Source organism: Diabrotica virgifera, chromosome 4, assembly GCF_917563875.1.
Source record: "Diabrotica virgifera virgifera chromosome 4, PGI_DIABVI_V3a".
NCBI classification, from domain to species: Eukaryota; Metazoa; Arthropoda; class Insecta; order Coleoptera; family Chrysomelidae; genus Diabrotica; species Diabrotica virgifera.
The window spans coordinates 18,784,721-18,811,114 of NC_065446.1; the positions used below are offsets into that span (position 1 = coordinate 18,784,721).

Sequence of the window (26,394 nt, forward strand, 5' to 3'; positions counted from 1 at the left end):
CAAAGTTTGATATACTCATTTATTGTTAATATAATTGCGAAATAAAAAAATATGAAAAAAAAGTTTTTAGGAAACGCTTTTCTTTAGTTCCGGGTGACTAAAATTATAAATATTAAAAAATCAACTAAAAAGCAAAAAATAAAAAAATTTAAAAAATCCAACACATTCGTCAAAGAAAAGCGTGGGGCGTCTTCATCGAATAAACGGTTTTCGCCCCACGCTTTTCTTTAACGAATGTGTTGGATTTTTTCAATTTTTTTTATTTTTTGCTTTTTAGTTGATTTTTTAATATTTATAATTTTAGTCACCCGGAACTAAAGAAAAGTGTTTCCTAAAAACTTTTTTTTCATATTTTTTTATTTTTTACTTTTTAGTCTTACACTTTTCAAACATTAAAATATATCGTCATGTTTATTAAAATATGTATATAAAACATATGATATACAAACATAAAAAGTACTTAGTCGGAATCGGCAAAAAATTTGAAACTTCATTGTTTATTTGTGAAGCATAACGTAAACAATTAACGTAAAAAGTGAAATTATGTATAGTTCATATCATTAGCTACAATCCGTAAAAATTTCAAATTTCTAGATTGTAAAAAACAAGAGAATTTAAGCATTTTCCATTAAAACCGTTTTTTTTTAACCATTATTAAACAAACAAATTTTTTTATTGACTATTCGTGTATTGTTCCCGCGAATGCATATGTCTGCAAATGTTCATTCATTTGCATTGATGAAAAGGCAGGCAAATTGACCTCTAAAGATTTGACGCAAACTATTGAACTAAAGAAAAGCGTTTAAAAAAAGAAGAATGTGTGTAACTTATTAAATTTAAATTAAAATACATTTTACTGCTGTCATAAACCAGACAAAAATGTTTATATCACAAATAATCATTGCCTTTCGCTTAAATTGAATGTTAAAACTTCCAAGAGGCAGGTGGCTGGCGGGAGCTGGCTTGAATATTTAATTTAATCGAAAAGCAATGTTTATTTCTGTAATACATATTTTTTCTGTTTACGGGCAACTGTAAAATGTATTCTGAGTTAAATAAATTACATACATTCTTCTTTTTGTCAAATAATTTAATTAAAAAATTATTTTTGGACACCCTGTACAAATAATTATATAAATTTTTACATTACTGAATAAATAATTGAATTGCCTTTCAAATGAGCTATCGCATGTCCCCTATTCTCATTTAAAAAAATCATCGATTACGTCATCGCGCCCAGATGGATGATGTCACTAGTATGACATATATGCCAAAATATCGTAATTTCAAAATAAAAATCGACCTCTTTCGAGATTTTTTCTTAAAGTCGCCTTTTTACGAAATAACGAATTTATTCCTTTCATTTGCATCGTACTGTATAAAGAAACATATAAGTGTTCAAAATTTAAAACTTTATTATTTATTTATGACGCATAACGTAAAAAATTAACGTAAAAAGTGAAATTATGTATAGGTTATATCATTAGCTACAATCCGTAAAAGTTTCAAGTTTCTACATTGTAAAAAACAAGAGAATTTAGGCATTTTTCCAATAAAATCGTTTTTTTTTATTTAAACAATTAATAAACATAAACAAAAATTTTTTGTTGTCTATTCGTGTATTGTTCCCGCAAATGCATATGTCTGCAAATTTTCATTCATTTGAATGGAAGAAAAGGTAGTCAAATTAACATCCAAAGATTTGACGCAATCTATTGAACTAAATAAAAGTGTTTAAAAATCATCGATTACGTCATCGCGTCCAGAAGGATGACGTCACTAGTATGACATATATGCCAAAATATCGTAATTTAAAAATAAAATCGACCTCTTTCGGGATTTTTCCTTAACCCTGGATTGTTACACTTATTTTCTAAACTCAATCTGCTACATCGAGGTACAGTGGTACCCCAAATAAAATCGACCTAAAATATTTATATATGTATGTTTTAAGAACTTATGACAAAAACAATCTTAAGATAACATGCTAAGAATTTATTTTGTATACAGAAATATTTTATTATAATATTATTCACAAGTTTATTTTCATATTTTCTACACCCACTACTGCAAATTGGTGTAACTTACAAACAAGGTTGGGGTACAAGTGTACCCCAGGTAGTATTCCAGGGTTCAAGTCGCCTTTTTACGAAATAACGAATTTATTTCTTTTACTTGCATCGTACTGTATAAACAAATATATAAGTGTTCAAAATTTAAAACTTTATTGTTTATTTATGACGCATAACGTAAACAATTAACGTAAAAAGTGAAATTGTGTATAGGTTATATCATTAGCTACCATCCGTAAAAGTTTCAAGTTTCTACATTGTAAAAAACAAGAGAATTTAGGTCTTTTTCCATTAAAATCGTTTTTTTTTTATTTAAACAATTAATAAACATAAACAAAAATTTTTTGTTGTCTATTCGTGTATTGTCACCGCGAATGCATATGTCTGCAAATTTTTATTCATTTGCATGGAAGAAAAGGTAGTCAAATTAACATCCAAAGATTTGACGCAATCTATTGAACTAAATAAAAGCGTTTAAAAAGGTCTAAATTGCAAAAAAAAATTAATTTCGTAATAACTATTGTAAAAATTAGTGTACAGCTCCCTATGCTTTTTCCCAGAGAGCTTTTTTTGCAGTAGCATGTCAGAAAAAGATGTTTTTAGAACCATTCTGCAGGTGTCAAATGAAAGAACATGAGCTAAACTTTCAAATTGGATTAAAAAAAGTGAATAAAAAATGCATTTATTAGTAACAAATGTTTATGCAAAAGTATCGTAAATTTTTCCTTATAAACTTTTTGAATAACTTTTTTCAAAAAAAATATATTTTTTTACTGTTTTTTAGGTGCACAACTACCAAGGAATGTTATGTATATAATAATTGATAAAAAATTGTAATAAATATATGTAATTTATTATATAAAAAAAATAAAAAGTTTATAAGGAAAAATTGACGATACTTATGCATAATTATTTATTACTAATAAATGCATTTTTTATTAACCTTTTTTAAACCAATTTGAAAATTTAGCTCATGCTCTTTCATTTGACACCTGTAGAATTGTTCTAACATCATTTTTTTCTGACTTATGTTATTTCAAAAAACATCTCTCTGGGATAAACAATTTGAATAATATTTAAAGAATTAAATGAAACGCTTTGAAATTTTTGTCACATATTAAGCACTAAAGAACCCTCATTTGACAAAAATTTCAAAGCTGAACACTAATTTTTAAAATAGATATTGCGAAATTAACTTTTTTTGCAATTTCGACCTTTTTTCGCAATTATATTAACAATTAATGAGTATAAAAGCTAATTCCATGCTCTCGAAGATGTGTGTACTAAAAAAACCATTAAGTTTTACTGTTTTCCATTGATTTGAAAAAAATGGAAAAATAGGCCGTTTTTGACACTAAATTGTTTATAAATAAAAGTGGCCGCCAGATCCTACGCAGGAAATAGTTACAATTTGTTCTTATACGAGCCCTAACAACTATATGTTGGAACAAGCAGTTATTTGGCGACTAAAATGCCAATTTACCGAAATTCTTTTATTTACATTTTTTTTTAAATGTAAATATGAAATTAACAACATTTTTTATGATGTATGGAATTATTTCTACGGTTTAATTATATATTTTATGTTGAATACTGTTCAATTAATTGTTTAATAATCGAAAACTGCTGACAACTAAATATTGGAACATTTTAAAATTTCCTGGCGTTTTAGCGTGCCTGGCGAGAAACGAGTGAAGTTTTATAAGCTTGACGGAAAGAAGGCTTTGAAATCAAACATACGAGTAGCTAGTTTGTTGTCCACAATAATTATTATAACGAGTCATTTGAGTTTGAATAAATTAACAACTGTCAGTTATTATCGGTAAAATAAAATAATGGCACGCGGAAAACCTACTGATCCAAAAGTGCGAGAAATCATTATTAATCAGTACCACAAGGGTAAAACAATGCGTGAAATTTCCAGTGAACTAACGGTAGCAACATCTACAGTGTTTAATATAATTAAGAAATATGGTGAAACTGCCAGTATTGATGTTCGCGGCAAAAGCTCAGGCCGTCCAAAAGCTGTTTCTCAAAGGAGTGTCAGACATTTAATCAGAATATGTAAGTCGGGAAGAAGAAATACACTACGAGAAGTAACTGCTAGATGGAATAGAGAAACTGGGATGAACGTCTCCAGAGAATGTTGTCGCAAATATATCCACAAAAGCGGTCTTAGTTTTTATAAGGTATGTTTGATAGGTTTTTATTTGCGATATAAATTTTCTATTTTTTTCTTTATTTGAATAGGCCAAAGAAAAACCATTGTTGACGGAAGCTCAGAAAAGGAATCGTTATATTTGGGCTAAATCTAAACTTTCGTGGACCAAACTTGACTGGGACAAAGTTATCTATAGCGACGAAAGCAAATTTGATGTCTGTGTGGGAGATTACCGAAAGCGTGTGATTAGGGAAAAGACAGAAGCATTCCATAAAGATTGTCTCAAAAGGACTGTAAAGTTTCCACAGGGTATCATGGTGTGGGGTTGTATGTCGGCCAAAGGGGTGGGAACTTTACATTTTATTGAAGGCATAGTAAACGCAGCCAAATATCAAGATATCCTTGAACATTCGTTTTTACCAAGTGCGGCAAGGTTATATCCATCCGGAGATTTTATCTTTCAACAGGACGGAGCCTCATGCCATACGGCTAAATCTACCAAAAAATGGATGGGAGAACATGACATTAAAGTTTTGTCACATCCTTCTAGTAGCCCGGATCTTAATCCAATAGAGACACTTTGGCACAAAATGAAACAACGCCTAAGAAATAACCCTCAGCGTACTTTGCCACAACTACGTACTAAATTGCAAGAAATATGGGATAGTTTCACTCCTGAGTTCTGTAAAGGCCTAGTTGATACAATGCCTAATAGAGTTCAGGCTGTTATTCAAGCTAAGGGCGACGTTACGCCTTATTAATTTTTATTTTAATTAGTTAAAAACCGCTTGTTCCAATATTTAGTTGTCAGCGTTTTTTGATTATCTAACAATTAGTTAAATAGTAATCAACATGAAATATATAATTAAATTGTAAAAATAATTCTACACGCAAAAAAAAAGTTGTTAATTGCATATCTACAATTATTTAAAAAATTAAATAAAATAATTTCGGTAAATTGGCATTTTATTTGTAAAATAACTGCTTGTTCCAACATATAGTTGTTAGGGCTCGTAGATATTACCTGTCGAAAAAACGTTTCAATACCCTGGCTGTTGAAGTGTCATGAAAAAAACCTTATTACCCTGGACTATAATGCAATTGTAGTAAAGAATATCAAATGAAGCATTAGTTTACTTACGTCTTGTACGCTTTTGAACGCCACCGAGTTATCGTCTTTATCTGAAAATAAAAATAGATACATTAGTCAAATAATAAATAATATAAAATTAATTTGTACAGGGTGCGCCAAACCTCTGATTTTCTTTGATTACGGCTAAACTATGGGGTACACAAAAAATGTTTATAAAAAACTAATGTGTTTCAAACACGTCTACAATTTAAAATTATTGTCGATCATACAGGGTCAGTCGGAACGACCGACGAAATAAACCAAAATTTTGTTTTTTAAACGGAACACCCTATATATTTCATAATTTTTGAATATATTTTTTTTAATATCAGAGTACACGTTTGTTGATGAAAATGGTAATATTTAATGGGCTGTGATTTTGACCAGTACCAAATTTCAGAAAATGATCAAACATAAATAAGGGACGGGATAGAAATAGCAAGGAATGCGTTTGTAAAAATGAAAACATTTCTCTGCGACAAAGAACTTTGATTAAAACTAAAAGTAAGAGCTCTGAGGAGCTACGTGTTTTCGATATTGTAATATGGAATACCATGGACACAGAAGAAAACGAACACAAAAGTATTGCGAGAAATGGGCAAAAAATACGAAATAATAAACATAATAAAAATAAGAAAGTCACAATATCTGGCACAAGTAATGAGGGGACAGCGATAAGAGGAAAAAGGAGTACCTATAGGAAGAAGGAGAGTGTCATGGCAAGAGCGGATCCGGGACCGATTTTGGGTGGGGAGGCATGAACTTTTGCGGAGATGTAAAAATCTTTGGGGAGAGATTTGGGGGGTCTGTTAAAAAAACTGACTTTTGACGGTGAGTTTTAAGACATTCAAAACTTATCGTTATTAAAATATCTTTATTTGTTTGGCAACGAAAAATTAGCAAATTTTTTTTAAATTCTCGGGGGGAGGGAGCGTGGCCCCCATGGATTGGGATCTGGATCCGCCCTTGTGTAATGGTTGAAGAATTTAAGAGACTGGTTTAAATGCAGTTTCATATAACTCTTCAGAGCAGCGGTAGATAGAGTAAAGATAGTGATGATGATATCCAACCTCCGACTCAAAGACAAGACGGTATTTAAAGAAGAAGAACCAGTTACCGAGATCATACAAATTCTAATATCGTCAAAACCTGGGAAAAAAGAAGAATAGCATTTTGTGATAAATATGAAATATATTTTCGAAAAATCATTGGTAGCCAATTTATTTCTTTTTGTATAAAATTCATTTCTGATTTCGTAAAGCATGTTTTATTCTCACTTCGAATTTATCTTTCATTAAGGAGAATAATAATTCTGTTATATATCTTCTCAAAATAACTTCCACTCGAACAAGTATCGACAACGACATAATAACAGGAAACGCCACCATTTTGTGACCTTTCTCATTTGCTGCGACTCCTGAATGTGTCTTTTAACCACTTTACAACAATCTAACAATTACATACAGGTCATTGCGCGTCTCATCCGTATTTTTAGAGGACGGTTGATATCGATTCCAACAACGAACATTCCAGAATGTATAGGTATAATATGTAGTTGTTTAATGAATTAAGAGTTAGACAACAACCATCGATTTGGCGCCGAATAGGAAGTTTTGCTCAGAAATGCGACAGTTTTCAACAATTATTCATAAGTACAACTTCCAGTTATATGATTCGATAAATGTGACATTGCCAGGCGAAAGCAATAATGCTTCAATCAGATTCAATCTTCAATCGGGTCAAAACAGGAGAAATTTTTACACAGTTGTCAGTTGACTAGTGTAACCGAGTGCCGAGTAACTCGGCAAAATTTTCGTAATAAATAAAAAACTGGATATCGAAAAGCATGGCCACAAGCTTCAATGCTTTCAGTTGTTTGTTTAGACCACTAGTGATGTTGATTATGATTATAGTTACTTTCGAGTAATCGTTACAAATCGTTACTTTTGTATAAAGTAATCATTTACAGTATTAGTTACTTTGATTACTTTTGTATTTGAGTACCGGTAATCATATCGAAAATCGTATTTCTCGGTAGATAGGTATTTTGTATAGGTATTCCGATACCTATAACAAGTAATCATTTACAGTATTCGTTACTTTGATTACTATGATTACTTTTGTATTTGAGTACCGGTAATCATATCGAAAATCGTATTTCTCAGTAGGTAGGTATTTTGTATAGGTATTCCGATATAACAAGTAATCATTTACGGTATTCGTTACTTTGATTACTATGATTTACTTTTGTATTTGCGTAGGTACCGGTAATCATATCGAGTATCGTATTTCTCAGTAGGTAGGTATTTTGTATAGGTATTCCGTCACACCGTTGATTGATGTAATATTTCAATCAACGGTGACACCCTTAAAACGCTTCATACTGATAACGATATTCGATAACACTCGTAAAATACCAGTCCTGTTCGTGACTCGCTGGGATACGATTGGTATTTTTTTATAGAAAGTAATCAAGGGTACTGGTTGTAGATACAATAATCGTTACTCGCTCTGATACGATTGCTACGAAGTAATCAGAGTAATCAAAGTAATCAAAGTAGATACAATAGTCGTTACTTACTCGCTCTGATACGATTGGTACGAAGTAATCAGAGTAATCAAAGTAGATACAATAGTCGTTACTCGCTCTAATACGATTAGTATGAAGTATCGAAGTAACCAGAGTAATCAAATTAGATACAATAGTCGTTATTCGCTCTGATACGATTGGTACGAAGTAATCAGAGTAATCAAAGTAACGATTTGCCTCTGTGTATAGTAATCGTTACTTTCGGTATTCGTAAGTAACGAGTACTTTGTAACGAATAGTTACTTTTTCAACATCACTAAGACCACTGCCCATTTTGCTTTATTAGGCGAAGCAACGAAGCACTAAAAAGCCCAAAACCTAAGAATTTTGTGCAGTAAGATGAATCGTCATGCAACTTTTTGCATTCGATTCAGGAGAATGTAAGGAAAGTTTGTGAACTAAATTGATCTCCGGCAGATGAAAATTTCCATAAGAAAAATACATTCAAAGTGCATCTCGAAATACTGACGGAAATAAGTTCAATTTTTTTACTCGGGGATTTTGGAGGTCGTTGAACACGAATTTCATCTCGGACTCGAGGTACCTGGTGCCCCGGGTGGAACTCGTCGTCTGGAGTTTTATGTTATAATCAAAATCAATCATCAATCAATAACCATTACTCGGGGGGTTTTGGTGGCCGCTGAGCACGAATTTCATGAGGGCGATGGTCTCCGTGGTACCTGGTGACCATGTTGGAACTCGTCTCCTGGAGTTTTATGTTATAATCATTCAAAATCAGTCAATAATCATTATTCGGGGGGTTTTGGTAGTCGCTAAGAACGAATTCTATGACGGCGATAGTCTCCGAGGTACCTGATGCCCAGCGTGGAACTCGTCGCGTGGAGTTTTATGTTATAATCATTCAAAATTAGTCAATAGCCATGACTCGGGGATTTTGCTGGTCCCTGAGCACAAATTTAATGATGACGATAGTCTCCGAGGTACATGGTTTACTAATGAAAAATTCATATTCAGCGACCCCCAAAACCCCCTAGTAATGGTTATTGACTGATTTTAATGATTATAACATAAACCTCCAGGCGACGAGTTCAACCCTGGGCACCAGTTAATTTGAAAACCATCGCCGACATGAAATTCGTGCTCAGCGACCTCCAAAACCATGCGTATAATGGATTTTGACTAATTTTGAATGATTATAACATAAAACTCCAGGCGACGACTTCCACCCTGGCCATCAGGTACCTCGGAGACTATCGCCGTCATGAAATTCGTGCTCAGCTACCACCAAAACCACCGAGTAATGGTTATTGACTGATTTTGAATAATTATAACATAAAAATCCAGGCGACGAGTTCCACCACGAGCATCAGGTACCACGGAGACCATCGCCGTCATGAAATTCTCAGCGACCACCAAAACCCCAAGTAATGGTTTTTATAACAAAACTCCAGGAGCTGTGGGCGCCAGGACCTTGGAGTCCATCCCCGAGATGAAATTCGTGTTCAACGACCTCCAAAACCCCCGAGTATAAAAATTGAACTCATTGCCGTCAGTAGCGAACCTTCAGGGCGATCTTCAAGAGAAGTTCTGATTATATGTTCGGCATATACATTAAATAATAGGGACAAAATGCACCCTTGACGCACTCCTCGTTCTATGTTTATGTAATTGGTGTTTCCGTTCTCTGTTCGAACACATCCTGTGTGGTTGCGGTATGTATTACTTTTGATAGCTATGTCGTCTCCGTCCAACCCGTACTTCTTTTAGCATCTCAATCAATTTTCCGTGTTTGATGCGGTCGAAGGCCTTTCTATAATCGACAAAGCACACATACAGCTGTTTTTGAACCTCTGCAGATACCTTTCTGCCATCAATTGCAATCCCATAATTGCTTCTCTGGTGCCTGTACCTTTTCTAAAACCATATTTAGAACGACTCAGATATTCTTCACACTTATTGTGAATTCGGTTATAAATTATTCGCATAAACATGAAAAAAAGTATCAATCAAAAATTAATTGCAGAAAATTCAAACCTAAACTTTGTTGAAAAATTTTAATTAAGCGTGTATTACAAAGCCCTACCTAAACTTTAGTTGCTCTAATGTAAAAAATGTTACTCTAAATATAATATTAAATTTGATATGGATTATATAATCAACCAGGGAGTTTTAAAGCCACAGTTAACCTTATTTCGTTTCAGGCAAAAAGTATTCTCGAGTCGAGATTTTCTTCATCGATGTTCGAGTTTTAAAAGTAGAGCTTTTAAGAATCTAAGCCTCTAGTTGTATACAGTCAGAAAATTATAGAAGTAGTCCAGTAAATGAACGGGAAATACGGCGATACCGTGTAATTTTCAGGGTCAACTCCGAATTGCATGAAAACTTGGATTCATGTTCTTCTTACTTGTGCCGTTGGTTGCTTTTGCTTGGCGGATGACAGCCACCCCTTCTCGGGGATAAAAAAACGCGCGTTAAAAGTAAGTCACGAAATGGATAAATTGACTAATTCTAAGCAACTTTCGTTCTAGAGTTTTTTAAGTAAGTTAATAGGTACTTTTCCAATTATTTGCGATTGAAAATATTTATTTTTCGACAAAAAAACACATTTTCAGGCGGTTTTTCGCAAATAACTCAAAAACTAAGTACATAGTTTATCGGAAAAACTATTTTTAACAAAAATGTAGCATAGAAAAGGCCGAAAAGAACTGTGTATTCGTGAAGTCTATAGACCCAGCAAAAGCAAAGTTGTAGCTCATAAAAAAAGTTCTTATTCGTCAAATTCCAATTCGAATATTTCAACTTGAAATAATCAAGAAAAGGACCACTTTTCGGGAAAAACCCAATAAAACTTTCTAGCATCAAAACTAAGCGAGTTACGCTCAAAATAAAGTTGGCCCTTTTTTGGTAAAAAAAATCGTGAAAATCTCCCATTATTACCCCAAATGAAATTATTCGTTACCGCTTTAAAAAAAATTTACTTTACCTAAAGCAAGTAGAACCTAAATCCAAATCTTCATGCAATTCGGAGTTGACCCTTAAAATTGCACTCCAAAAAGATCATTTACTGGGCTAAAGGTGAAATGTTTCCGATAAACTGAGTTTATGTTTTAAAGTTACTTTGGAGTTATTTTAACAAACTTTTCTCGAAGGCCTGTTTGAGAATAAACCAGGTACTTTGTAAAACAGCTTTATCATTTAACTTTCGACTACCAAATCAAAAGCTGTAGTCAAGAGATAATTTTTAAAATGAACTTGAATGAATTTACACCGCACACATCTTATGGTAAATATAATGTTACTCAAATTCAATAAAATTTACACGAATACATTCGTCTCTAAATTACGATCGTTTCATATCATTGCGCCAACTATGAATTTTGTTTATTAACGGCAGGCCGACAAAAACCATGCCAGTCAAATTCGACTTCGAAACACCCTTTGAAGTGGGCATAAAAACTACCAAATGGGTGAAGAAGTTGAACCGAAACTGGAAGAACTTTTCTTTCTATTGACTTCCTCTTTCAGTATGGATATTCCCATACTTTCAGTATGGGCCATTGTCAAAATACAAAATACTACTAACATAACCAAAAATGTTGTTGCTTAGTAAAAAAAATCTAATAATTTATTTAATCTGACTCATTTATATCGGCAATTCAGATACATATGATACATTTTAAAGTAGAAGACTTTAAAATGATATTGCCAATATTTATGAGTTGCGTTCCTGGGACGACTTTATTGAAAGATAGTTCATTCGATTACATGAAATCAACCCTAACTCAAGAATATCCGCCACAAAAAAATCATAGCATGTGATCTGTCATTAAAAAGACAACCAAATGCAACGGTGACAGTAAAATTCTCGCGTTAGAGATTCCACAGTAAATCACGAAGGAAAACCAGGAAAAAACCTCGTGATACTATCCCGACTTCGTCAGTATTTGGTCTTACATTTAGTTTACTCCCAAAACTAATACCAAATTCCGACTTTAATATATAATATATATGCTGTTTAAATTATAAATAATATTAATAATACATAGATATATAAGTAATACTAAATTATAAAATATGTATAATCGCGGCATTTTCTTTCTATTGACTTCCTCTTTCAGTAAGGGTAACCACATCCTACTGCATTCTACCGAGGAATTTGCGACACAATTGGTTTCATTTAGCATAATTAGAGCCGCTTCTTTGATTTTTCTCTTTTTACTATCTATTTCTTTCAGGACTATACTTGAATCTCTCCACTGAACTCTATGTTCATTACTTATATATCTATGTATTATTAATATTATTTATAATTTAAACAATATATTATATTATATTAAAGTCGGAATTTGGTATTAGTTTTGAGACTAATCTAAATGTAAGACCAAATACTTACGATGTGGGATAGTATCACGAGGTTTTTCCTGGTTTTCTCTCGTGATTTACTATGGAATCTCTAACGCGAGAATTTTACTGTCACCGTTGCATTTGGTTGTCTTTTTAAAGACAGATCACATGCTATGATTTTTTTGTGGCGGATATTCTTGAGTTGGGGTTGATTTCATGTAATCGAATGAACTATCTTTCAGTAAAGTCGTCCCCGTCCCAGGAACGCAATAAATATTGGCAATATCATTTTTAAGTCTTCTACTTTAAAATGTGTAATATACAGGGGGGGAATTAGTGTGACAAAGTTCAATTGCTGGTTTGTCGTAAGAGATACGAAAAAAAGTGATTTAGGTAAAAGTTGGGGCATACATAGTACCATAATTTAAAAATATTTTCAAATAAACAGGGGCGTGCGTATTGACAGGGTGACACAAACTTATGTTTTTCTAAATGGAACATCCTGTATATTTTTACATATTTGGATTCTCCTCAATATTTACAACCTGTAGAATTGTAGTGATTCGACATCAAATTTCTATTTTATGTTCAAACGATTTTTAATATAGTCTACTATTGTTAAACATAGTATAGCGAAATGTTTAATTTTAGTATACAGGGTTGGTCGAAACTCGGAATGAGTATTTTCTGAGTTTTCTTAAATGGAACACCCTGTATTTAAGTATGTATTGTAATGAAATGATATTTTATGGTACTTTTTTAGTTCTTAAGCATTCATACTGAAATGCTTTAATTTGTAAGTTATTCGTGATTCTTTAAACCAAACAATAATTGCAACAAAAATTACGTGAAATTCTATTAGGTGGCCGTGAAAATATCCAATCAAAAATAATTTTTCGAAAAAAAAAAACATACTATAGCCAGATCCTTAATTTATTAATATTGGACGAGATGTCCAAATACATTTAGTATGGTATAGTTAGACCCAAACCCAGACATCCAAAGTGAAAGTTATCCTCCAATACCAAATTGTTCTATATGGTCCACATAATGTACAGAAAAAAGTCACACCATTTTGAGCGTCGGGTTTGTGGGGAGAGGGGGGAGAAATCTGCAAATTCGTAGTTTTTACGTTTTTCGTCAATATTTCTAAAACTAAGCGGTTTAGCATGAACAACCCTCTACACACAATTGTTCTACATTAAATTTGAAATAAAAAAGGCCCTATGCATAACCCTTCTAAAATGAACGGTTCCAAAGTTACGGAGGTAGTATAGTATAATTGGTCCAAAAAAAGGCCTAACCCTATCCAAAGTAAAAGTTTTCCTTCAACACCAAATTGTTCTATATGGTCCACATATTGTTCAGTAAAAAGTTACGCCATTTTGAGAGTCCGGTTTGGGGGGGGGGGAGATGGGGGAGAAGTCGGTAAATTAGTAGTTTTTGTACGTTTTTCGTCAATATTTCTAAAACTATGCTTTAGCGTAAGGAATGTTCTATAGAAAAATGTTCTACATAAAATTTAAAACAAAAAAGGTTCTATACATAATTGTTATAAAATCAACGGTTCCAGAGTTACGCAGGGTGACAGGTGGAGGTTTTCGGTACTTTTTATATTTACCGATTTCTCCCCCTCCCCCCCCCCCCCAAACCCGACGCTCAAAATGGTGTGACTTTTTCTGAACATTATGTGGACCATATAGAACAATTTGGTGTTGGAGGATAACTTTCACTTTGGATGTCTGGGTTTTTGGTATAGTTATATCATAAATATTGCCCAAACAATATAAAAAGTATCGAAAACCTCGACTTTTCACCCTCCGTAACTCTGGAACCGTTGATTTTATAACAATTATGTATAGAACATTTTTTGTTTTTAATTTCATGTAGAACATTTTTGTATATAACATTGTTTACGCTAAAGCACAGTTTTAGAAATATTGACGAAAAACTTAAAAAAACTACTAATTTACCGGCTTCTCTCCCATCTCCCTCCCAAACCGGACGCTCAAAATGGTGTAACTTTTTACTGAACAATATGTGGACCATATAGAACATTTTGGTGTTGGAGGAAAACTTTTACTTTGGATGTTTGGGTTAGGCCTTTTTTTGGACCAGGTATACTATACTACCTCCGTAACTTTGGAACCATTCATTTTAGAAAGATTATGCATAGGGCCTTTTTTATTTCAAATAATGTAGAACAATTTTGTATAAAGGGTTGTTCATGCGAAACCGCATAGTTTTAGAAATATTGGCGAAAAACTTAAAAAACTACAAATTTACCGATTTCTCCCCCCTCTCCTCGAAAGTATAGTATACTAAAGTATACTATACTTTCTAAAACGAAAAGCGAAAGTATACTAAAACGGTCTCAACAGACTAGATACTTAGATTGTGAGAACGGTTGTACTAATATGCAGATCCTCAGTGACACTAAGGATTACATTTAATTCCTGTTTTCTTCATTTACAATAGTTTTTGTGTCCAGTTCATTGAAACCGTTTTAGTATATTTTCAAACGTTTCTCTTCTTGGTTGTCGTCTATCAGGGAATTTCTGATGAAAAATTCTTATTGCTAGTAGCACATTTTTGTTATACTCCACTAGCACAAAAATCTTATTAATCAGTTCCTCAATAGAAAAATTCATAATAGTAATGGTAACAGAGCAACTGGAACTATAAAAATAGTATAATGTCAAATTGTTAAGCAAATTTAGTGTCATAGCCGACTAGGTAGAATATTATATGAAATGAATGTCGACTCGATTCAAGTTTTCTGTTAACCCAGATATGAAAATATCATATCTGGTTGATATTTTCATATCTCGGTTAACAGAAAACTTGAATCGAGTCGACATTCATTTCACTTATTCCCTGTTAGAGGTCGTTCTAACCTTACTCCGGTATAAATAGTGTTATTGTATACCGAGAACTACGGAAGTTTTGATGTAAATTTGTCTTCTTGCATAGCCTTCTTGACAACAGGTAGACCTAGAAATAGCGCTATCGGGGGATGGCAGGAGAAAGATTTAAATCAAAACGAAACCGTCTATTTTTCTATTTTTAAGAATATTATACGTTTTTATTAATATTTTGCGCACCAACAATCTTAACTACGAATTTATTTGGATATCTCATTAAATATTAATAAATTAAGGATCAGGCTCGATTATGATTATTTTTTTTTTCGAAAAATTATTTTTGATTGAATATTTTCACGGCCACCTAATAAAATTTCACGTAATTTTTGTTGCAATTAATGTTTGGCTTAAGGTTAGGTTAACTTTAGAAGACCAAAAATAAGCATTTTTTCAAGATTTTTTTTTCTCAGGACCCTTATTAAAAATGAACATAAAACTTTTTACATATTAATATCTAACTCTTAGAGAATACAAAAAATGTATCTTTTTTCATTTATGTCGGCGTAAAAGTCGAGGCCTCGAAAAAAAGTAGTTCCGATGGCGGACAGTTAATCTCAGGATTGGGATCTCTGAAACAAAAAAATCGTACGCCGTTTGAAAAAGGAAGGTCTCTTACGTGACAATTTACCACCGTTAGTGAAAAATTCGGAAAGAACTGAAGGTGATGATCGATGAGCTTCATAGAGAATCCTTAAAAAAAGGACTAAAAATGAACTTGAGCAAAACTAAGCTAATGTCTAACAAAGATGATCAACCAACGATAACCATCCAAGGAACAAAAGTGGAACATGTAAAAGAATATATATATCTAGGTCAGAATATCAAGGTAAACAAAGAAAATCAAACTACCGAAATAAGCAGACGAGTAAAAATGGGATGGGCTGCATTCGGAAAACTCTCATATATACTAAAAGACAAAAAGATACCACAATACCTTCGAACCAAAGTGTTCGATTCTTGTATCCTTCCCGTTCTCACTTACGGAGCTCAAACCTGGACATTCACAAAAATGAACATGGACAAGATTAGAAAAACTCAAAGAGCCATGGAACGACAGATGCTTGGTATCTCACTAATAGATCGGCAAACAAACGAAGCAACCCGAAACAAAACAAAAGTAAGGGATGCCGTGGAACAAGCGGCTAAATTAAAATGGAAATGGGCTGGACACAACGAACGTCTCGAAAATGGTAGATGGAGCAAGGAAGTTGGAAACTGGCGACCGTACGAAGCGAAGAGACCAAGAGGAAGACCTCAAATGCGCTGGAGCGATGACATCAGACGCCTCACACACAACAGAGATGAATGGCGAGAAATGGGAGAGGCCTTTATTCGACATTTCGAATAGAAAAAAGGCTAAAAAAAAAAAGTGAAAAATTCCGCAAAACAAAGATTTTACGGAAATTTGAAAAAAATTTGTGAAAAAAGCGCCCGTTTCTATTCAGTTTTTCATGGTTAAAAAATATTTATTTTTTGGCCACATTTTGGTAAATTGTTACGTAAGAAATCTTCCTTTTTCAAATGCAGTACGATTTTTTTGTTTCAAATGTCCCAATCCTGAGATTAACTGTCCGCCATCATTTTTCGAGGCCTCGACTTTTACGCCCTCTACAATATTAGTGCACCTGCATAAATAAAAAAAAAACATTTTTTGTACTCTCCAAGAGATATATGTTAATATGTAAAAAGTTTTAAGTTCATTTTTAATAAAGGTTCTGAGAAAAAAATTCTTGAAAAAAATGATTATTTTTGGTCTTCTAAAGTGTACTAGTACCTTAATTAATCACGAATAACTTACAAATTAAAGCACTTAGGTATAGGGAATGCTTAAGAAATAAAAAAGTACCATAAAATATCATTTTATTACAATACTAAAATACAGGGTGTTCCATTTAAAAAAAAAAACTCAGAAAATACTCATTCCGAGTTTCGACCAACCCTGTATACTAAAATTAAACATTTCGCTATACTGTTAATGTTTAACAATAGTAGACTATCTTAAAAATCGTTTAAACATAAAATAAAAATTTGATGTCAAATCACTACAATTCTACAGGGTGTAAATGTTGCTATGAAATTAACAAAAAAAAACGTAATGTATATTTTAAACTACCTCGTATAATATTACAAACCCCTATAATTTAAGAAAGGAAACATTGAGGAGAATTCAAAAATGTAAAAATATACAGGGTGTTCCATTTAAAAAAACATAAGTTTGTGTCACCCTGTCAATACGCACGCCCCTGTATATTTGAAAATATTTTTAAATTATGGTCCTATCTGTGCCCCAACTTTTACCTAAATAACTTTTTTCATATCTTACGACAAACGAGTAGTTGGACTTTGTCACACTAATGCCCCACACTGTACGTCTGAATTGACGATATAAATGAGTCAGATTAAATAAATTATTAGAAGAATTTTTTACTAAGCAACAACATTTTTGTTTATTTAGTAGTATTTTGTATTTTGACAACGACACCCGAGACTTTGATGACGACTAGGAAAGGACATGGAACATCCAGTAATATGAAAGAGCAAACAACGAGGAAAACTAATAACAAGGAAGAAAAGAAAAATGAAAACAAATGTCAAACGAGAATAGATACATGGAATATAACCTCAATAACAGGAAAGGAACGTGAATTAACAGAGGAAATGGAAAGATTTGAGCTGCAGTTGATAGGAGTAAGCGAGACGAAAAAAAGTAGGAAATGGATTTGTCGATATTGGAGGGCAGCACATACTATACTATTCTGGAGTTCAGATAGGACAAAGGGCAAAAGAAGGCGTGGGAATAGTTGTAACGAAAGAAATGAATAGAAGAATAACCAAATTCAAACCAGTATCATCAAGAACCATATACATAAAAATAGAGTTAGAAGAAGAAGAATGTCACATAATACAGGTATATGCACCGGTAGAAGGAACAGAGCAGGAAAAAAATAGAACTATTCTATGATGAGATACAGAAACTTATTGATGAGATACAAGAGGAAAGCAAAAACATCATTTTACTAGGAGACTGGAATGCACGAATAGGAAATGATGAAAATATGGCATTAGGCTGCTTGGGAAGGTATGGAGAAGAGACGATAAATAGAAATGGTAGAAGAATGGTAAGTTTCTGCCAAATAAATGACTTGTTAATAGGTAATTCTTTCTGGTATCAACCGAGAAACGAAAAATATACATACGTAGCAGAAGAAAGAAATGCGAGAAGCATAATTGACTACATAGTATATCCTCGAGACGCAGAACTAACGATACAGAATATAAAAACAGAGAACGAGGTCGAACTCGGTACCCAACACAGACAGCAGAGTGACAGCAGAGATAAACATGAAACTAATGGAAATAATAGAGAGTCCTCAATATACAAGAATAGCAATATATAAGATGAAAAATATGGAAATGAGGAAGTTATATCAAAGAGAGACAGATAAAATACTGGAACAGTATGAAAACAATGAGGAAATATGGAATATGGAAGAGAGATGGAAAAAATTGAGAGACACGTTATGGAATACTGCGAAACAAGTATGTGGAATAAGAAAGAATGGTAAGAATAATAAAAGAACTGATGGTGGAATAAGGAGATAAAACAAGCTGTAAAAAGGAAGAAAGAAATGTGGAAGCGATACATAAACACAAATGAAGAGCAAGACAGAGACGAATACAGAAGACAGAGAAATATAGTGAAAGAACTAGTAAAAGATGCGAAGAAGAAGAGCTGGAAGGAATTCGGTGAAGAATTGAACGAAGGTTTTGGGAATAACAATAAACAGTTTTGGAATAAAATAAGAAGCATGAAAGGAACAAAAAGGAAACAAATAAGAGGAATTAGAAATGAGCGAAATGAATTGAAAACAAACATACAAGACTTACTAACCATATGGAATAAGCACTATAAAGAAAAATTCGAGGCAAGTAACCAACAAGATGAGGAGAGAGGACAGCAGGCAAGAGAAGTGGATAGAGACAATCGAGTAGACGAAATTCATATCAAAGATATTGAAGAAGAATTGGCAAGAATAAAGATTGGAAAAGCGGGAGGTGCCGATGACATAGATGCGGAGATGATTAAGTACGTGGGAGAACGAGGCAAGCTTTGGCTGCTGGAAATAATGAGGGAAGCATGGAGAACAGAAAAGATACCGGAAGACTGGGAAGAAAATTAATTGATACCAATACACAAGAAAGGAGATGAAGCGGAATGTGATAACTATAGGGCTATATGCTTATCATCAGTGGCATATAAAGTCTACACCGGGATAATAGAAAGGAAGCTCAGGAAAAACTGGAAGGAAAACTAGAAGAAGAACAAGCGGCAGTTAGGAAGGAAAGAGGAACAGCAGATAATATATACATACTGAGAAATATAATTGAAAGGAAAAACGAAATAGGAGAAGACTTATATATTACGTTTATAGATATTAAAGCTGCTTTTGATTCTATAAATAGAGAAGTAATATGGTCAGTAATGGAAGATCTGCAAATCCCGCAAAAGATAGTAAGCGTGGTAAAAAGTACGTATAAAAACGTACTTGCTAAAGTACAAATAAATGGAAACAGATCGCCAAAAATAAACCTAAGGAGAGGAATAAAACAGGGGGACAGTCTCAGCCCAGTTTTGTTTATATTAGTAATGGACAGAGTAATGAAGAGCGCTAAAAGAAGGTCAAGGCAATTACAGTCAATAATAGGGTACAGGAATTTAGTACCAGGTAGAATGGAGGGATTACTATATGCAGATGACTTAGTAATAATAGCAGACAATAAAGATAAAATGCAAAATCTAATCAATATATGGGAGGAGGAAATAGAAAATTTGAAAATGGAGGTAAATGTAAAGAAAACGAAGACCATGATAGTAACCCAAAAGAAAATAGAAGAAATAAACCAAACGATATTTAGGTGCAAAAACGAAATAATAGAAACAGTCTCGACGTTTGAATACCTTGGAGTAATAATATCAGAGGATGAAAAGATAGATCAAGAAATCTCATACAGAGCAAAAAAAGCAAATAAGATCTACTAGGCACTAAATAAAACAATATTTGGAAAGGAAGAAATAGATAAAGAAATAAAACTGAAGGTATACAACGCAATCTCTGTGCCAACTTTAATATATGCAAGTGAGACATGGGTAAACAATGCAAAAATAGACAGTACAATAAACGCAGCGGAGATGAAGCAGCTAAGAAAAATAGCAGGAAAAACGAAATTGGACAGAATAAGAAATGAAGATATTAGACAAAGACTGAAACAGGAATCGATAATAACCAAGATACAAAAAAGAAAATTAAAATGGTATGGACACATTAACAGAATGGACCAGGGAAGACTACCAAAGCAGGTGATGGAATCGAAAAGATATGGTAAAAGAAGGAAAGGGAGGCCAAGGAAGAGATGGATCGATCAGATTATAGAAATTGGACAGGAAAAAGGAAAAACACATCAACAAATGAAAGAGTTAGCAAAGAACCGCAAGAAATGGAAGAGATGGATAGAAGATGAATAAAACCTCCGACGCCCCTAAGGAGCATAAGGAGTTTCGAGAAAGAAGACAACGACACCCGATTTGGGCGTCGAAACGTTAATAAAATTATTTTTTTCAATTTAATTGTGGCTTATTTCCCATCTAAATAGTTAATTATAAAAATGCCACAAGGAAATAGCTTCAGAACAACTCCAGGAGACGAGGTCCACCGTGCGTACTAAGTAGCTCGAGGACCATTTTCATTATCATATTTGTGTTCACCGACCTCGAAAACCCGCGGGCAACAAAATTTAGCTGATTCCAGTCGATGCTTTCTGAGTTGCAAATCTTTTTGTTTGCAACTTTGCACTTTGGAAATCCATTTTTCTTATGCACAAAATGCAATTTTCATTATACCACCATAAATTTTGTTCACAAACTTTCCTGATGTTTTCCCGAATCGAATGCAAAAAGTTGTATAGCGATTCATTTTGCTGCGGAAAATTGGTAGGTAGTGCATATTAGTGCTTCATTGATTCGCCTATCTAGTTAAGACTGAAAAAGTAGACAAACACACAAGAAGAAGATCCAAGCAGCCCACAACAACAGCCTGAGGGAGGCCGCCAGAGTCCCAAGATATGTAGCTGAAAGGTTCCTGTTCAGAGAACTCCAACAGGTGAGAGTCACCGAAATCATGACAGATAAGGCAAGGACCAAATTCGCGGAACTGGAGCACCACCCAAATTACATACTGCGAGAGACGCTAAGGTATGATGAGTTCCACCGATGGAAGCACAGACGTCCGAAGCAACAAATAGTGGGATAAGAGTACAAAAGTGATAAGTGATAGTAGTGAGTTCGTAGCTCGAAAATAAGTGCCGAAGACAGCGTTCATATGAAGATCAAGTACCACGACCGCCTCTAAGGTAAGTGAATATTAGAAAATTACAGAAGGGCATAAGCCCCCAAAAAAATATAAATAAAATAAAAAAAATGGCGAAAGCCCCCAAAAAAATTATAAAAAACCATAAAACACATACAAACTCGAGCAACGAGTCATCGGGCGGAGCCCACTAGGGCTCAGCACGATGACTCGGGGCCCAAGCAAGCAATTTTTAGTTCCGCGGATAAGTAAGAAAGAAGATAAAGGCATAGAGCGCATCACGCTGGCCTAGTTTTTTGCATTCGATTAGGGTACCACAATGGAATCTTATTACCCAGGATTCCATTGTGAAGAGCATTTGGCTACGATAGTTGTGCCCCCATCGCGCATCAGCGTGCTATGGGGGGGAAAGGGATGGCCTGGGGCATTGGAGCGAGGTGGGGTGATCCCTGTATATACTCGGGTCAAAACACCTCGCCCCAATGAATTGTTACACCCGAATGTACTCTTTCGAGAGGGTGGACATTCCCACAGGTCGGGTTAAATCAAATTGCTTGCTTGCTTGCAAAAGTAGACAAAGATTGAAAAAGTAAAAATGTTTAGCATTTAATGTAAGAAAAAACGATGAAACCAGTTCCTCCAATTAATTAAGAATCGGCAACATTGCTTGCATATTTATTTTATGACCGCAGTTTCTAAGGGCCCAAGTACAAGAAAATTGATTTCTGGCGATTGTCGTGCTTTTGGTATTTTAGTCCATGTAGTGAGACCGCTCCCATCTGAAAAAATTTCTGATTCGGTTTCTTTGTGGATTCCTATTCAAAAATGTCCCCTTTAAACAAATCTGAAGGGTGCCGGGCGAAATTTTTGGGCAGAAATTGTTTAAACATTTTTTTTAAACAAATACAAAAGATCACCTTTTTTTGACCCGAAGAATATTTTTTTTTTAGGTTTTTTGGGTCATTCTAATCAAGAAAGATATCTTGTGGTTTTTCTCCAAAATTGATAGTTTTCAAGTTATAGACGATTTAAAATCTGAAAAATGCGAAAATACGCATTTTCAAGGCTTAAAAAACTCATATTTAGATTAGTATTTTTGAGGTTGACAAGTACTTGAATTGTAGTTCAAACATTCTTTTTCAAGATTCTGCCGACTGATCGGGTCTAACTTTTTACACCGTTGTTATTTAATTGGTAATTATGCGTGTCCATCCGATTTTTTGCCAGTGCGGCGCGCATATTTCCAAAAATCTCCTATTTTCCACCAAAAAATATATTTTTTAGATTTTTCGGGACATTCTAAATAAAATAGGTTTCTTGTCATTTTTCTCAAAAGTTAATAGTTTTAAAGTTATAAGCGATTTAAAGCGCATTTTCGGATTTTAAATCGCTTATAACTTTAAATCTATTAACTTTTGAGAAAAATGACAAGAAACCTATTTTATTTAGAATGTCCCGAAAAATCTAAAAAATATATTTTCGGAGGAAAATAGGAGATTTTTGGAAAAAGTGCGCGCCGCACCGGCAAAAAAATCGGATGGACACGCATAATTAACAATTAAATAACAACGGTGTAAATAGAAGATAGACCCGATCAGTCTGCAGAATCTTGAAAATGAGTGTTTGCACTATAATTCAAGTACTTGTCAACCTCAAAAATACTAATTTAAATACGAGTTTTTAAGCCTTAAAAATGCGTATTTTCGCATTTTTCAGATTTTAAATCGCCTATAACTCGAAAACTATGAACTTTTGAGAAAAATCACAAGATACCTTTATTGTTTAGAATTACCCAAAAAACCTAAAAAAATATTCATCGGGTCAAAAAAAGGTTATCTTTTGTATTTGTTTAAAAATATTGTTTAAACAATTTCTGTCCAAAAATTCCGCCAGGCACCCTTCAAATTTGTTTAAAGGGGACATTTTTGAATCCACAAAGAAACCGAATCAGAAATTGTTTCAGACGGGAGCGGTCTCACCTCATGGACTATTAAAAATGAACTATTCCAGTCAAGTAGCATTTAAACTTTAAGAATTCAATCGCCTCCGACGTTTTCTAGATAAAAGTTATGTTTGAAAATTGAATTTCGGAAAGCCCAGAATAAAGTTTTCCGTTTAGGGTTTATAACTTTGCTTTGGAAGGATCTGATGGCTACAAAATTTGTTCGTAAACACTTTAGGGCTTTAGTCATATATGATATAGGGAGATATAAACCTGGTATTTCCAACAACACTTATTAGTGACCATTTACGCATGGTCTCTTAGGAAACCCATATAAAATTTAACAATTTTTTTTTATTTTTACCCAATTTTGTTTATTTAAAGTACGCCTCAGCGTGTTTAAATTCAACTTTCAAAAACGAGCGTGTTTTAAAGTTGCCATGGCAACATCAACAGTTTTAAATACTGATCTGACCTGACAGGAGTACATACCTGTAACGTCAAATAAATAAAATATGAATAAAATGTTACTATTATAACAAATGTTTCAAAAGCTTTATTGAAATATTTGAAAATTTTATGGCCGGATTCACCAACGACATTATAATAGTAGTTTATTCTATGAATAATATTAACATTAAACAATAAACAATAAACTGACATTTCTCCATTTTACTAACGTCAAATAAAACTTATTTTATTTCTCTTCATGGATATGGATACTTCTCTCCAAAACTTATTTTATTTATTTATTAAATAAATATTTATTCTTCGAATAAATTGGCAAGTTAATCTCGATGTAAATATTTATAATAAAGTAAATTGTAGTAATTGTAAAGTAAATTTGTAGTAATCCTCACAAGGATTTCTTTAGGTTAACATAGTTAATGATTTCAACAATTTTGACCGGTTTAGAATGCATATTTTTGAAAAAAAGATATAATTTAAAAAAATCAGAGTTTTTAAAATTATCGTACTTTTCATTTTCTTTTGATAATAACTCCAAAAATACTCAAGATACGTAAAAAATGACATATAACTAAATTTTAGTTTTTGTGCTCCAAATACTTGATCCATTTTACTATTTCCTTAGAGTAAAAAATAACCGAGATAGAAACGTTTAAAACCATGTAACCGGGGCCATTTAACCTTTTATTTTTTCAAAAGTAAGAGGTTTAAAAGACGAAATTCGAAGTTTTTTAATAGTTCTTGGAATCAACTTTTAATTAGTTTTAAGGTGAATATATCTTAAAAATTAACGGAGTTATTTACAAAAAAAACAATAACATTTTTTGGAAAAATTTTTTAAAAGATAAATTTTGAAAAAATTTTGGTGCATACATTTTAATGCTATTAACTTGTTCGAGAGCTTATTTGATAGATATTTCTAAGAACTTTGACAAATGTTTAATAAGTTTATGTTATAAAATGCTTCATTTTCCCGGTATTTAAGCTTGAATACTTAGATTTGGGTACTCGATGAAAGAAATATACATTCAATTACCTATAACTCACTTTTAGTCAACATTGAAAGGTTTTTCTAGTAAGGAGTTTATTTGATTTTTTATTGGCCTCAATTTTGATAATAATAATTTTTTTGTAAAAACTTATAGTTTTTGAGTTATTTATGAAAAATCGGTTAAAAACATGCATTTTTCTCACGAAAAATTAAAATCTTTGATCTTTAATAACTCAGAAAGTTTTGATTTATTTTAATAACTTTATATAACAAATTTTTCTTATAATTTGTCCCTCTATCGAATTGTGGGGTTATTTTTAATAAAATAATTTTCACCCCCGAGGAGGGGTGGCATCCACCCCCAGGGTAAAAGCGCAGTTTGGCACCATGTCACCTTTGTTCCTTGAGATATCCTCTAACCACTCACCAATTTTCATGCAAATCGATGAAGGTTTAACGAAAAACGAAATCGGAGGTAATAGCTCATATCCACCTTCAGTGACTGCACTATTCGTCTGTCTAGTATAGTAAACAGTTTTTCGAAAAAATTAGATATCATTTATTTCAGAGTTTAATATTTTTCAGTAAAAATTGTGAAAAAACGTATTAGAACAGAAATATGACTCCTTTCAATTTTCACATAGATAGATAGAAAATTCTAGTAGTAGAATTAAATGAAAGTTCTCCTTTATATCATCAATGCAAGACTAAAAAGTGTTTCTGCTACCCCAAATTTCGGAAGAACAATCTGGGTCTGTTCCAAAAAGAGAAACCCGCGAAAAAAAAGAAATGGACATCCCATATCATTCGATTTGACTGACTCCTAAAACAACTGTATATGAAAATAATATTACAACAGTACGAATAAATAATTCCTACTCTGATGAGGGTAACTTGTGCACAGGAGTTCGCCAAAGATGTGTATTGTTGCCACTGTTATGTAGTGAGCATATCATGCGAACAATTTTCGATGACTGGGATGAAGGAATAGCAGTGAAGGGTCGTAAAATTCATAACCCAAGAAACACAGACGTAACCGTGATATTAGCTACATCATTGGAATTACTCGTCTACCAATGTTGACGTTTTGTATGAATACTTTTTAAATAATATCAGAAGCAGTTTGGATAAGATAGCACCAACCCAACATAAATTCCGTTCTGATAGTAGTTATTGGATTGATGAAGAAGTACGAAATTTACAAAGAGAAAGAGACATCTGTTTTTCAACATTTCGGTATACGAATAATCCATTAGATTTTCAACGGTACAAACGGAAGAGGAATGAAGTTGTTACTTTAATTAGAAGAAAGGAAAAAATATTTTACGAGCAAAATATTGATCAATGTCGCTATGACAGTAAAAGAATGTGGAGTACTTTAAAAGAAATTGTAAATAGTAGTAATAATACATCGAATTTTAGCATATTAGATAGTAGGTTAAAT

General features: G+C 33.1%; 1 protein-coding gene across 18 annotated transcripts in view; it reads right to left on the reverse strand.

Annotated features, from left to right (window-relative positions):
- Positions 1–26,394, reverse strand: part of LOC126883476 (phosphatidylinositol 4-phosphate 5-kinase type-1 alpha) — a 240,122-nt gene that overhangs the window by 166,071 nt on the left and 47,657 nt on the right. For all 18 annotated transcript variants that reach the window (XM_050649046.1, XM_050649048.1, XM_050649056.1 and 15 more), the window contains exon 2: positions 5,375–5,415. In XM_050649046.1, the coding sequence (XP_050505003.1) occupies positions 5,375–5,415 (41 nt within the window). The remainder of the gene's footprint in view (positions 1–5,374; positions 5,416–26,394) is intronic.